The sequence below is a fragment of the Epinephelus lanceolatus genome, chromosome 16 (assembly GCF_041903045.1).
Source record: "Epinephelus lanceolatus isolate andai-2023 chromosome 16, ASM4190304v1, whole genome shotgun sequence".
NCBI lineage: Eukaryota > Metazoa > Chordata > Actinopteri > Perciformes > Serranidae > Epinephelus > Epinephelus lanceolatus.
Genome location: NC_135749.1, coordinates 6,545,749 through 6,561,467, shown reverse-complemented (window position 1 = coordinate 6,561,467; position 15,719 = coordinate 6,545,749). Strand labels below are relative to the sequence as shown.

Sequence of the window (15,719 nt, the reverse complement as noted above, 5' to 3'; positions counted from 1 at the left end):
ATGAATAAATGTCATTATATTTGGCCAATTTATGTGTTTTATTTGTTCCTGAAATCCACCCTGAATCCACCCTCTATTAGCCTGGAAATCCAGACCCAAATCTAGAAAGATTTAGGGTCTGGCCATGAGTAATGAAAATGGCCCAACTCAAGCATGCATTTGAAAATATCACTGCACGCAACTGGATAACACTACGACCAATCAGAACAATACACGGGGTGACGTATACGCTTAGCTACCAGCGGAGCTAACTGGTAGATTAGACTCTTGCTGTATCCGGTTGGCAAAACAGCAAAAACGTCCTTCTTGCAAAGGAAAGATTCGAACACCGTCTTCTGTTCCTCTTTTAGAGAAAAAGCCAAGTCTAACTCGTTCATTGTAGCGGCCAAAACCGTTTCAAACAACTGGTGTTCATCCGTAGCCATCTTGCAGTGTTTACTGACTGATTCCGGACTTCGTCGTCACAGCGCTGTCGTCATCTGTTTAGCTCGCCTCTGGCCCGCCTATATCAGATACACCGATGTGATTGGTGCAGCTCGGTTTCATGGGTATAGGTAATGAGCATCATTACTGATTGCCAGAGTGACTCGTTGAGCAAATTCAAATTGTGCTCTCGCGAGAACTCCAGGGTACCCTTCTATTGGGATCAGGATAATCCTGATTCTTTGGATCAAAGGTATACCAATCCAAAAAGGTTTGATCTAGATCAAAACCAAGACTGGATTACATGATCTAATCTGATCTGAACAGCCCATTTTCAAGATTTGATCCAATCTGGTAGCTGAAATATGATCAGACTACTTCAGTACAACTGGCCCCAGAGCTTCAGAAGTGATCACAAAAATAATGAATTGGATTCTGAATTTGATTGTAAGCCACTGTAGGGAAAGGAAGATCAGCGTCACGTCAGACAACTTGTAGGTGATCCACGTGGTAATCCACAGCTCTCCAGTTTTTAGATAAACTGCACAATGATGGTGTTCATGCTGAGGTTCCTTTGATACAAAACCAGCCCGTCTGTGTAGTAGTATTTATCCCTGTCACCAGGGGGCAGTATTTGATCAGGTTTGATGGCGTTTAAAGACAGTGACAACACTGTGTTTAAATAGTGTGGGACCAGGACATGCTGACAGCAGCTGTTTATTTCTGAACGCTACATGGGGTTAAGACTTCCAAACAAGCATGAGACCGTGTGTAATCTGTGGAAATAGAAGCACATTAGTGAGTGAATGCCTTTATAAAAAGCAGAGTTTGACAGACAAAACCATGTGAATTATGTATTTGTTCATGGCATAATATATCTGTACTCTCTTTTGACCACTGTACTTGTACAAAGTCAGTAAGAATAGTATTAAAGTATCCCTAATGCTTAGGGAAAGCTGAATAGGCTCATTATGCTCCCAAACTATTCAGAAGCAACCCTGTGCTTTATCTTCATTATTATAATTGCCTTTTTGCGCTGACCTCCCTCAGCCCTTTTACCTGTAACTAGTTCATTCAGAATTAAATTACATCTCAACACATAGCCATTCAGATATTAATTGAATTTTAATAAGGAGACAATGAGGGTGGAAGTGGAGGGAAGTTGAGGGACGGCGAGATAAAAAATGCACATGGTAGCACGTGGCGTGAAGCCGCAGGAGCAGCAGCAGCTCAGGTTTTCAGTGAAAGCACACGTGGAGCAGCAGGCAGGAACCCCTGAAAAACGAGCGACAGGGGATCCGAGTTATCACACTTGTCTGTCATCCCACATTCGCAGTGACTGATGAGGCTGGTCATATGTTAATGAAAAAACATTCCCTGTGATTATGAGGTGGGTTGCAGAAGTCAAGGCGACCCTCATTGACTGTTCATTTTTCATTAACTAAGCCTCCCCCGCTCCTCCTCTTATCTCCCGCAGTATAAGAACGCAGGCGTCATCGAGCTGGAGGCCTGTGTGAAAGCGGTGAGGGTGCTGGCCATTCAGAAGAGGGCCAGGGAGGCCTCTGAGTTCCTGCAGAACGCTGTTTACATCAACCTGGGACAGGTACGCTAATGGACTGGAGGATAAATGCTTTTCATGCTGGGAGTATGGTGTTCAGTTGAATCAGGGAGACTGCAGTATATCTTACTGTTAGCAAAAAAGCACAATAAATCATAACTCACCTTTCCCATCCTGGTTCAGCTCTATCTCTTTATCATTAAAACAATACATTTCTTATTCAGGAAAAAAGCTTTGTCCTTCAGTGTTTGAGTCTTGTTTCCTTATGTGACCTATGCAGCCAGTGAAGCTTCCTCCTGGCTTGTCCTGTGAGTTCAGTGACCCAGCCTCTTCTTCTCTTCTCTTATAGGGACAGCTCACCAAGACAATATTTCTCCTCTTACCTGTAGTGCTACTTATAAATCTGGATTGTTTTGGTGTGGGTTGCCGAGTATTTGAGATGTCTGCCTTCTCTCAAATATAATGGAACTAGATGATCAAAGCACCAAAAAAATACATTTGACAAACCCCACAGCAGTGTCTCTTTTAGAAATCATGACCTGGTTACTCAAGATGATCCACAGACCTTGTTGTGAGCAGTTTCATGTCGGGACTCTTTTCTTTCTACCAAACTACATCCACCAACTGCGCAGAAGAAAGCGTGATTCTTCTGCTAGCTCACCTAGCACCACTGGGCTAGCTAACGTTACAGCTCAGCTGAGGAGAACGCCATTAATGTTGACATCTCGCGCTGTCACAAGCACAAGCCTCTCGTTCATGAGTAGATGCACTCTGCCTTCTGCGTGGTGGTACTGTTTGTGGGTGTATTCTGGTAGAAATAAAATAGTTCCTACATGAAACTAGAGTGTCAGACTGAAGCTCCCAGAACCTGCAGTCTGACATCGCCATCGGGAATTTGATTTTTCCCTAACCAATCAGTAGAGATCAACGACTCACCCAGAATCTGACGTTATTAGTATCCATGCCTCGGGGGTGCTGAAAACAAGCGAGCATTGTCCATTTAAAATGTCTCCGTCGTCGTGCACGCCCAGCTGCATCACTGTTAAATCCAGTTTAGCAGCTTCCTTAATTTGGATCTCCATTAATGCGAGTAGTGGCGAAATACCTCGATAGCATCGTTACTGTGGTCTGTAGCGGTCGCCATTGTTGCCATCCTCACCAGTTACCCACCAGCGCGCAGCTTGACATCAGCGTGGCGCTGATTGGCTAATCGCTAGACCCGCCCCCACCCCCGGCGTTCATTGGTTCTTCCATCGTTTGGACGAGATAAATCGCAAATTCATTGCAGTATGCCAGACCAGAGATGCAAGCCTACTCAGTTGAGTGGGCGGGGTCTATGGTCTGGAACCAGGCTAACATGAAACTGCTCACAACAAGGTTTGTGGATTATCTAGCGTAAGCAGGTCATGATTTCTGGAAAGAGACATTCCTGTTGAGTTTTTCAAATGTAGTTTTGGCGCTTTGAGCACCACAAGCTGAGTGTCATCTAGTTCCATTATATTTAAGAGAAGGCAGACATCTCTACGGCTGATATTTCCAACACTCTGCAACTCACACCAAAACAATCTAGACTAATAAATAGCACTACAGGTAAGAAGACAATAAGTAGTTTTGTTCTAAGGCGAACTGTCCCTTTAATACACCTGAAATAACATTATAATTGTATATTGGTGCGTGAAAACCTGATGCCACTTTATTTAATTGTGTAGCTGTACGTATAGCCCAACAGTGGAAATATTTTTCTTAATAATCCTTCATGCACTTAGCAAGATCAAATAATTATGTCTAGATGGTTAAGGATCTCCTCCAGAGACGTCTGAAGATGTATGAAAATCTACTTTGAATAATAACTTGTGTCTGATAATTTTTCCACAAGAAAGTTAAATCACGGATTTAAAAATTCATCTACTTCTTCTCCCTCGTGAACAATCAAGAGTCTATGACTGTGCCGATATTGATATAAGATTAACTTCTTCACATAAGATGTCTCATACTTAACTGAGAAGACGATTCTCAGTGTATGTACGCTTATGTTAGTCGTTGGGCTCTGATTGGCTTCCAGACTAGTTGTGATGTTACTAAATCCTGCTCATACCTGTGCGCAGACAAGGTGAGCACAGATAAACTCTCCCCCTTCAGCAGATGAATGTGAACACACACTCTCTTATATCATTCTGCACAGTGGAGCTCAGATATCCAAATACCCTCCTTGATTTGAGGGTTAATGTTGTCTTCATAACTGCAGTTATCAGAGGAGGAGAAGATCCAGCGTTACAGCATCCTTTCCGAGCTCTACGAACTGATCGGCTTCCATCGCAAGTCTGCCTTTTTCAAGCGTGTTGCAGCCATGCAGTGTGTGGCTCCCACCATCCCAGAGCCTGGCTGGAGGGCCTGCTACAAGCTGCTGCTGGAGACGTTGCCTGGATACAGCCTGTCACTTGACCCTAAGGACTTCAGCAAAGGTAAGCTTGGACACTTGGCAGTACCAGGTTTGCTATGATTCATCTCCAAATTATTCATCTAACATATGGGTGTGTTTTAGGGCTTTCATTACTTTTATTCTGCCATCAGTTATTTTGTCCATTAATTGAAATACTGGTTGGTTTCTAAAACATCCAAAAATAATGAAAAACAGCTATGAAAGTTTCCTGAAGCCAAGAAGGTGACGTCTTTAAATCGCTTTTTTTCACCAACTAGTGATCAAAAACCCAAAGACATTTAATTTATAACAACACAACAGAGGAAAAAAAGTGAGTACTCACATTTGAGAAGCTGGAACGTGAGAATATTTGGCATTCTGGCTGGATAATTGATTTGCACAAGGAACTGATTGCCAACATTTTTGCAGAATCATTTTCTGTCTGTTGACTAGTCGACTGAGCAACTAATTAATTCAGCTGGAGTGTGTATGAAGGTACTTCTTTGTATTAGGCCTCTAAGGTTGAACACATCAAGGCCCCACTGGCGACAGATCTAATACAAGAGCGTCTAGCTAGCATTCTACAAATGCTCTGATTTATATCAAACCTAAAATGAAGCAGCTATTGTAAATGGCATCATTTCTGTAATAGACCTGCTGTATACCGTATTAAGCATGTGGCAGACAACATATGCAGCATAAAGAAAAAGATACAGAGCATGAAAATATCGCTCCACAAAAGTTTCATCCATTATATTCGACAAGCAGGAGAGAAGGGAGACAGAAAAAGGCAGATCAGTTCCTGAATTAATTTGTGTGTTTAGTTTTTGATTCCTGCTGCAGGTCTGGGGAGGAGGCTCTCGTTAATCTACCATCGTTTTGTCTTCAGTTACGATGCTTTTGGGAAACACCTGTAAAGCTTAAGAACGTTGGAAAGATAGATTTTACGATCATCCTAGCCTGGAGATGCTTTTGGGAAATGAGGCTGGGATCTGTTGAAACAGGAGAAACTGCAGCACGTCGACCAAATTACAGCCTTTACTCTACAGAAATTCAACGTCAACTTAGCCTTCATTAGAATCTGAAGTGAACATGAGCATAAAACATCCAATGTAATCCTGTTTTTTTGCCGACAGTACTCAGATGTTTTACCTAAGTGAAAATGGTAACACCACAGGATAGGAATATTATGTTACAATTAAAAGTCCTGCATTGAAGCACAGAAATATTAGCATCAATAATAAAAAGGTACTCATCGTGCAGAATGGCCCATATCAGAATAGTAAAGGTAATATTCCTGGATTATAATTAGTCATGCAATAATGTGTACATCACTCTAATGTTGCAGCTGGTCAAAGTGAAGCTCATTGAAGTACCTCATGTTTTCTTGGTAACTATAACAACATCTAATTAGTAACATAAGTAGTCGATTTTAATTTGTATTAATTATCTAAATCTGCAGATCTACTAGTAACTAAAGTAAAAAGTAAACTCTTTAGTTGTTGTGTAGTAGAAGTATAAAGTAGCATAAAATGGAAATACTCGATTTAAAGCCACTACAAGGAACTTTTAACTGGATATGCAAAAGTCTCTCATTTCTGCTGATGTCTGTGCGTGACCTACAACAGCAAATGAGACCATCGGTGTGAAGATAAGCTATTTCTATATAGTGTATATCCATACCTTTAGGAAACTGTCTCCGGGTCCGCCCCAGGTTGCTTCCAGGACGAAACGATTTACGGCACTCAGACGGCACACGTCATCTTACCTAGCTGCTTACATTTATAGTGACTCTTATAAATAGTCGCTATTCCTCCTCCTCAACCCGACGTCTGCGGGGAGTTAAAATAGCAGCAATCATCGGGTAAAAGTTCTGTGAAAGCACTGGACTCATCAACAGTCAGCCACGTCTCAGTCACACAGAGAAAATCCAATCCTCGGGAAGTCAGGAAATCCTTCAGGATAAATGTTTTGTTCGCTAGCGATCTAGCATTTACCAGCCCAATCCTGACAGGAGCTGGCAGGTCCACGGCGTTAGCTGTCCGGGGAGCCACACACAGAGGCCGCAGGTTGCGCAGATTCACCCCGCGCTAGCGGGGACGAGGAGAGCAAGGGCTGGAACACCTCATCCGGGCCGACGACAGGTTCCAGCCAGGCGTCGACAGGGTCCAGTGGTGCCGAGAAATAAAGAGGCGAGGCTCCATACTCAGTCCAAGAAGCCGTGGAAGTGCTCGCCAAACAGGCTTTCAGCCTTACCAGCCGACCGCTGTGTTTACCCTGGCGGCAGTGGCGCTTACGCCGGAGAGGTGGAGCTGGGGCGCGGCAGAGGTGAGCTGGGATCCCCGATAGGAGTGGGGGCAAAGTTTTCCCGTCTTGTTGTTTCATTCATCCCCAAAACAAACACATGCACGAGCCAGGTAAGCGTCTTTACGACAATATGCGCTAGAGCTCATGGGAAATGTAGGCTTCATTCTGGCAAAACACTACCGCTTTTGTCCACAGGGTCGCCAAAATCAACTCAAAATGAAAGTTCCTTGTAGGGGCTTTAAGTACAGGCACTGCAAAATTGAACTTGAGCACAGTACTTAAATACACGTAGTCACATTCCACCACTGCCAACAGGTGTGTCATTTTCATACTCACTGTCTACTGTAAAACTTCAATTAAAAGCCTAGTCCCAGTTAAACACCCAGTCCCTTTTATTAGCCCGGTGTGGCTACACATTTTGACAAATAAAGGCCTGTCTCAATTAGAGGCCTGGTCTGGTCGCCAAGTAGTTCATTTTTATTTGAAAATAGAAGTTCTTCGGATGTATAAAAGCGGGTTGTTGGCTTCCTTAAGTTATGTGTCCATTCCTCAATTACCCTGTAAGTTATTCATGTTCCTCAAGTCCGTAAGGTTCCTCAGAGCAAAAAGAATCAAAATGGATTTTCTTGAAAATTAATCCAAGTTGTGAGGATTGTTTTAACAGGATAAAGTGGGGTTGTGACATAATCCTAGAGTGCTGTAACCCACTCCCCTTCTGATGCGCTATCTGTTGGAGCTAGATCAAATGAATGATTCGTAATTTCTGAAGCCTAATTTATAAACAAGTAATATTCATACTGGTTTAAATAAAATGATAAAATGGTAAATGGACCTGTACTTGCATTGAGCCTTTCTAATCATCTGACCACTCAAATCGCTTTTTACACTACGAGTCACATTCATCCATTCACACACACATTCATACACTGTTGGCTGAGGCTACCATACAAGGTGCCACCTACTACTCAGTTTTTTAACTCATTCACACCAATGGAGCAGCCATCAGGAGCAATTTGGGGTTCAGTATCTTGCTCAAGGATACTACAACATGCAGATTGGTGGACGACCTGCTCTACCTCTGAGCCACAGCCGCAATTTGATTGTATTTCCCATCTTTGCTGAGCAACAGTTTTGTTTGAAAGGGATTAAAGGCCTGTCCCAAATACAAGCCGGTAGAGTTGAGTGATATAAGCAAATATTAGCCCGCGCTGCTAATTGAAGTTTTACAGTAAGTAGTACATTTTACAAAGCAGCATATCCACTGTGCCAGCATATTTTGGATCATTTTTTAGTGCCACAACATTTAATTAAGTTGTCTGTTTGTACATCATTCCCGTTCTCATGAACGCGATATCTCAAAAGTGCCATGGGGGATCTTACTCAAATTTGGCACAAACGTCCACCTGGACTCACAGATGAACTAATTTGAATTTGATGATCAGAACCATGACCTCACAAAACTCATTTTTTGCAATAACTCAAGAATTATTATGCTAATTATAACAAAGTGTGTCGTAATATTTCCTGGCCATTAGTCAACTCCATAACTCTGGAACAGAAGGGGAGACATTTGGTGGGATACTGAACTGGTGACACTAATCTCTGGGGCCCATCTTGAAACTGTGCTGAATGTATAGATCTTCTGTGCTGCCAATTGATGATGTCTGTGAAGCATCCACGTGTCAGAATGTGTAGCTTCTTTGCAGCAGCACCCATATTTGAAGCACTGTCTATTGTCATGCTGCATATGAGTCTGGACAGACATGGATGTGAACTGTAACTTGACTGGTTGGCAGAGGCAAACAACCACCAGGTGGTATTCTAGTTATAAAATGATGGAATCATTGTCTTATGTATCACACAAAGCAGTGCCATAATCAAAATTTAGCTCTCAGCCTGAAGAGAGGTTATTTTGAAACCAACATCTGTCCAGTCAACAGTGGCAATGATCAGTGTCAGCCTGCAGTAAAAACAAACTGCAGAAACAGTCTCCTTGTATCAGAGCTAGATTTATTTATTCATTCATTTTAAGAGTCAAGTAGTAGAGTAGTAGAGTGGAGTAGTGCTGATTTCATATAAGTGAAAAGGAGTAAATCTCTCTGGATTAATCTTTTTTCAAATAGTAAAAGCAGTGCAGTCGTGCATGACTCCGACTACATGAGTGGCAGCAGTGCAGACGTTTTTAATAGATCGCAAACGAATAGCATCGCTTCGTGCCACCTCAGGCCCTGCTGTCTTTTCAAGAGTGCTCCTTCAGTGTGTTCCGCATTCAAGCCACCACTTTGCTCAAAAAGAGGCACAGTCGAGACGTGACCCAGGCTTTTGTGCACTCTTTGGTAAGGTCCTCTTGATAAGCCTCTCGGTTCTACAGACTATTGACCCTTGTCAATGGCAACGCGTTGGTGACACAAAAGGCAGCGCTCGGGGAAGAGAAAAGCTCAGGGACATCCATATTTTTTCTTATGATGGCTTTTCAAGGGATGCTGTTACAGGATTTTTTTCTTAGATAAGCTGTTAATGTCTGGCATCTCTTCCTTTTGAAACTGAATAGAAACACACAGCAGATTGGTTGAAGTCAAATGTTTGCACTTCTGCTTTGAATGGTTGTTTTGGATGGTATTTAGGATTCTTTACACCAATAGCAAATAACTGTTGATGCCCTGGGCCTTGATATCACATGGGTAGGTATGGTCAGTCAGGATTTATTCCTACTTTATAAAGAAAAGATAAACCAGTGTTTAATACCCAAACCATATTCTTTGTTTTTATTTGGTATCTTTCAATCTATCGTATAAGATTTTTTTCCCACTTTCAAAATCTAAACCTCAAAATTCACCAACATTTTTTCTGTTCATCTCTTATGTTTGGTAGTTTCTGTGCGCTCTGAACACAGATCTGAGTGTTTGGCCAAAACATGAAAACCACTCGCTGGTGAAGTGAGTAACATTGATCATTTTGTCACAGTGTAATGCTCTTCGGGAAAACCTTGCGTCCTGGCATTCATGTCTGTACCACTTGACACGCTACACCCACCCAAACACCATTACAGACCAATATACCTCCTCATGGCAACAGCACTCCCTGATGGCAGTGTGGCCCCTCAGGCAGGACAATGCACCATGCCACACCACAAAAACTGCTCAGGAGTGGCTTGGTGGACGTTGACAAAGAGCTCAAGGTGTCGACCTGGCCTCCAAATTCCCCAGATTCCGATCTGATCGAAACATCAGTTGGGGATGCGGGTACCTTGTCTTGCAACCCACAGGACTCGAAGGATCCATCAACAACGCCTAGGTGCCAGACGACACAGGACACCCCCAGAGGTCCTGTCTCCATGCCTTGACAGGTTAGAGGCCCCACTGTAGATTGGACTCTGACCTATCGAGGCCTGAACAAAGGACCTCTGGGGTACTGGTTTGTCCCACAGATGCTCGATCAGATTGGGATCTGGGGAATTTGAAAGCTAGGTCGATGCCTTGAGCTCTTTGTCATGTTCCTTGGACCATTCCTGAGCAGTTTCTGCAGCGTGGCATGGTGCACTGCCTTGCTGGGAGGCTCCTGTCATCGGGGGAGTACAGTTGCAATGAGCATGGGTACTTGGTCTATAACAATGTTTGGGTGGGTGGAGTGTGTAAAGGACCAACGGTATCCCATCAGAACAATGCATTGTAATGAAACGATCACTGTAATTCACTTCACCTGTCAGTGGCTTTAATGTTCTGGCTGATTGGTGTACATAGAGCTTCTTCTCAAACATAGCTGATGTTTTTCCACAGGTCAGCTGTCGTCTCTCCACATTTATATATCAACTTCTACAATCGATAGATTGCCTCTAGTCTTGAATCACTTTGCACATGAAGTTTTATGTCAGTTGTAAAAGTGAAACCGACAAATCTTGTGGTGAATTATGGCAGACTTGAAGGTTTGATCGATTCCTCTGCATTTGTTCATTCTAGAGACATTTTCAAGACATTTTGAAACGTATTTCTTCAGCAGACTGAGGTGTAAGTGTCATCTTTCAGTAGAAATTTCTCAACCGCACTTGTGAACAAAATCCCTCTCTGCGTACTGACATGAAAATCTAGTTATCTTACTGCATTAAAATGATCTCTTAGGATCTAAACTGAACAAAGTGGAGCCTTTATTTGAAAAAAAAAGAAAAGAAAAAAGGGAAAACATAAAAGAACAGTGTTCTCTTTTTCTGATCCAATTTTTCTTGTCTCATTACCAGAAGACGAAACAGAAGTACCCTGGGATTCTTATTACATCAATCATCAGTACATGTAATCTAAGACAGAGATGTATCACTGAATATTAGAAGAACACTCCTTGCTCCTCCAGTCCTTAGATTAAGGAGGGGATAAAGTAAAACATAAGGGAAAAAAGAGTAAGGGTTCCAGTTATATTGGAGAACACGTGACCAGAAAAGCTTCACGTCTTTGCAATCCTACATTCCAAATGTGTAAGCTTACACTTTGTTAATTTTTAAGATAAAAACACAAAAGGACCTGGCCCGTCTCTTTAACTGTAATAACGAGCCTGAGCCCGGTTTAAACCCCACATTTTTTTTAAGGATACAAACGTGGACATTGAAGGTTGACTCTCGTCTTTCTTTCCATGGCAAGCCTTCGTCATGTGCCTCTTAAGTGTCGAGGTCCCCATCTTTTTGATTTCATATACCAGCATCGTGCTGCACTTGGTACACTCGACGAAGCCGACACACACGTTGTCACCGTCGACAACTCATATGTGCGCAGCCAGTGACCCAGCCCACGCGTCAGGTCCGGGTCGGGTTCGGGCTCGGGCAGAGAATCTAAGCTCTACTGACAGACAGTCGGCAAGCTGCGTTTACATGAGGAAACATAGCGCCAACTGACCAATCTCCAGTCTCCAAACCCCATAAGCATTGTTAACTGTGTGAGCACCACCAGCCATGCTAACGCTAAAAGTGCTAACAGTGATAACATAGTTTACAATGCTAAATGGGTTTTGCGTCTCAAAATTAAGCTGCTTTCTTACTGGGAAGACTTGAGGGGAGACCGAAGGGTGGGCACAATGTTTCCACAGCACGCCACCATGCATCAGGACAGTGTCACCAGTGGTAGTCGCCAAATGAGCACCAACGCTCACTAGCTAGCTACCTAGTATAGCATGAATACCTTACAGTCTTGTTGTGGTGCAGCATAGTGCTAGCATTGCTACTAAACTGAAGGGTAACAAAAATAACCCATGTACCGACATGCGTAACCAGTCAAAAACATTCTCAGTGGTTAACCATTACATTTGCATCTCTACCGCAAACGTTTCCTGTTAATCAATTCATTGTGACAATTTGAAGATTAAAATTTTAGATGAGCCAGTGATATTTTCCCCTACACTCTTTTCCAGATTAATGGATTTTTGCCAGGTCTTTAAATGGGAACTGTGGTATTTTTAACCTTGGACCCTATTTCCCATTTTTGTGTGTCTAAGTGATTAATGGGAATGACAATTTTTGAAACTGGTCCAGTATTAAGAGAAAGCGCTGTGGCCAGCAGCGGCAAAACAGACTTACAGGTAACCACTCAGGGTATGTGCCCCCTGTCAATTTGTGTCCATGACAAGTCCCTTTTTGCCACTGACAGACTCAGATTGTTATTTTGAGTGTCTCACAACATTACAGAAAGGACCCTGCAGAGAAATTAAACATTTCTATACCTTTCAGTTGTTCCGTTGTGTTTTGTGTCCAAGTCTCAACAAAAGGGAAGTCTTGAAATCACACAGACTATTTCACATTGTCGGAATCAGCTTCAACCATGATGACATTGAAATCTTTTAGATGAGAGTAAGGTACGCTTTCAGTACTCCAACACAACAAACTATTACCGGCACTCCTCTCTCCAACTCTCACTCCTGTTTCCACCTTTTCCTTGAGTCACATCTCATGAAAAATCAGAATGACACTTCTCCTTCAGCAAGACTTGGACACAAAACAGACTGGAAAAACCAAAGAGGCACTATCAGCAGACAGACTGTCACTCACAGCAGCCCACCCTTAATTATGTGTAACTTTAAGCCTTAATAAAATGTAAATGGGTGAGTTATATAAAAATTCAGCCCCTGTACAGTTGAGTGAAGGGGAAATTAACTATAGAGACCAAAACCATCTTTGCACCAGGCTGTAAACATGTTTATTTCTGCTGTAAAGTTTGGTGTTTTAACATGGAGGTCTATGGGGACCGACTTGCTTCCACAGGCAGTCTCAAGTAGCCATTCGATGAACTGCAGTTTTTGGCACTTGTGTGTTGGTTTCATTTTTCAGCCCGGGAGGTTGCCGCTTGGGAAAACGTTAAATTTCTCTGTAGAGTTCTTTCTGTATTGTTGTAAGACACGCACAGTAATAATCTGAGCCTGTCAGTGACGAAAACAAGCACTTATAATGGACACAAATTTAAGGGGTGCACCTGCCCCAAGAGGTCTGTTTCATCTGTCTCAATACTGGACCAATATTTTTCTTTATTTAGACACAAAAAAATTAGTAAATAGGGTCCAGGGTGAAAAATACAGGAGCTCCCCTTTAAGTCTGTTATTCAGACCTTGGAAACTTTACTTGTAATTTCTTGTACAGTAAAATAATCTTATTCAGTTGGACCTACAAGTAGATGAACAGGGAGTGCATTATTCTGTAGAACTTAAATCACTGTAACATACTCCATACTGATTTATCAGCTGTAACATCCAAACCCCAACTGAGGCCGGGGTATCTACTCTGAGTCTCCACAGCACTGATGGGAAAGCAGGGATTGACAGTTGTTAGTCTTTTGGCAGATGGGATCAGGTGGGAGTTTATCAAGCAATAAGCTGGAGAGGCAAGTTCAAGTGAGAAAGAAGGAAATGGACATCAATGGTGCATTCGAATAAGGCTGCTGTTCCCTCGGATACAGTGGAACAAATGGCTTTTTAAGTGGCACACGGGCCCTTTTTTTCCACTACTCCCCTCTGTTAACAGAAATGGGAACTCACTTTCTTCCTTTTGCACAACTCCACTGTTGTCAGACACTTTAGGAGTGTCATTGCTTAATAATTTACATGTTTATTATTGAGGAGAATAATGGTGGTATGTGGCATCTCATCACCCTGCACAGTGGAAACCTTCCCTAGTTCCATCAGAGGCGGCCCAGAGGCACGGCTCCTTTTAAGTCGGGTTTTGCATGACAGTGCGACTGCTTGGCCGTGGCACCACGCTCATTATCTTGGCGGTGCGTTAAATGGATTGCCAGACACCTCCAGTTCGGGTCTGAAAATACCACAAATGAAGTCATTTTTCGTGTTGGAGTGAGAGAGACATCCTCAGAAAATCCAGAGTGTCCTTTGGATTACTGTTCTCCAGATAAGCGCTGGTTCTGGCAGACAGGTGGAAGTCAGCTATTTTTAGACTGCTTAGTGGGTGCAGTTTCACGACATAAAAAAATAGCTTATGAAGGAATTGCATTTACAGTTTGTTCAAATGGCAGGAGACGTCAGGATGAATAATGCCCACAGTGGAAAAATGCTGATAAGTGAAAAGCATCACAGGCATGATTTTGACGTTATTGGAAGTGGTATTTAAGCTGAGGAAACATCCAAGTGTTTACCAAATATCCTCCCTCTGGCCCCCGCGGCCTCCTCAGCACATCTTTCCTCTAGTTTTCTTTCCCACTTAGTGAGTCAACAGTCGACAGCTGGGAGTGGAGCAGGGGATCTCGTAGGGGGCTGAGGGTCTTATGTAACAGTTGGTGTCAGGCTAGAATGCTATTAAGATGTCTTGTGGTACTCTGCAGAGCAAACAATGCTGGCTAAGTTAGCGCCATGCTGGAACACATGTGACAGGCAAAGGGAGCACTTTAGTTTTAAGAGATGGCTCCAATGAGGAGACTCAAGGTTGATCTAATTACGTGTGGTCTTTTGTGTGTGAAGCATGCCAGATACAAACTTTTGTCTTTTTGCTGCCATAGAGGAGCAAAGAAACCAGAAAATATTCACATCTAATAAGCTGGAATCAGAAACACTTGACTTTTTGCCCCTAAAAAAAAGACTGAATCCAGTTAATTGAGAATCAAATCGGTTGTTGATTAATTTAATAGTTGAAAACTATATATAGTTGAATTCAGTATTCAGCTCTACAGTAGAGAGCAAAAAACACACAACCAAATAAAAAACACATCTGTTGAAAGCCTCAAACGACTGTATGACAAAGTGTTGCGGAGAAGTTTCACACTTGTTGCACCTTCTCACTGAATACATTCAAGAACAATTATAAATCATCAGTGTAAAGGTGTGATGAAATTAAAGCAGGGACATGTTGCTAAAATTATTATCACTAAATTACTTATCAGTATATATTACAGTGTGCAAATTTGGTCCGGTTGATGTTGAGAGAATTGACTTTGTGTTCTGCTATCACCAGACAAGATTTCTCTCATGTAAAACAATAATTTAAAGGGATAGTGCACCCAAAAATGAAAATTCAGCCATTATCTACTCACCCATAGGCCGAGGGAGGCTCAGGTGAAGTTTTAGAGTCCTCACATCCCTTGCAGAGATCCAAGGGGAGAGGAGGTAGCAACACAACTCCACCTAATAGAGGCTGACGCCGCCCCAGATTCAAATGTCCAAAAACACATAATTGAAACCACAAAATATCTCCATACTGCTCGTCCGTAGTGATCCAAGTGTCCTGAAGCCCCGACAAACAACTTTTTATGTCGGGTCTTCAGGACACTTGGATCACTGCAGTGTCTGATGAAGGGCAGGGGCCCGAAACGTAACAGATGTATAAATTGTTCAAGGAGCAGCTTCTGGTGTGCGGACTTTATCTTTTATTAAGTTTTTTGGGATGTGCGTGCTACTTTTACCTGTAATTTGCTGTGTATCTATAATCTCAAAAGAAATCTAGTTGTGATCTTGCAGATAGTGACCCTGCAAGATCACCTGTCAACTCAAATACCAGAATTAGTTTTTTTCATCACTAGTGTAGAATATTATTCTACAGAT

The 15,719-nt window shown here is 42.5% G+C and overlaps 1 protein-coding gene across 2 annotated transcripts in view; it reads left to right on the top strand.

The window, feature by feature from the left end:
- The window catches only part of trappc9 (trafficking protein particle complex subunit 9), a 323,945-nt gene that overhangs the window by 15,569 nt on the left and 292,657 nt on the right, over nucleotides 1-15,719 (top strand). For both annotated transcript variants that reach the window (XM_033637215.2, XM_033637214.2), the window contains 2 exons: nucleotides 1,901-2,026; nucleotides 4,227-4,443. In XM_033637215.2, the coding sequence (XP_033493106.1) occupies nucleotides 1,901-2,026; nucleotides 4,227-4,443 (343 nt within the window). The remainder of the gene's footprint in view (nucleotides 1-1,900; nucleotides 2,027-4,226; nucleotides 4,444-15,719) is intronic.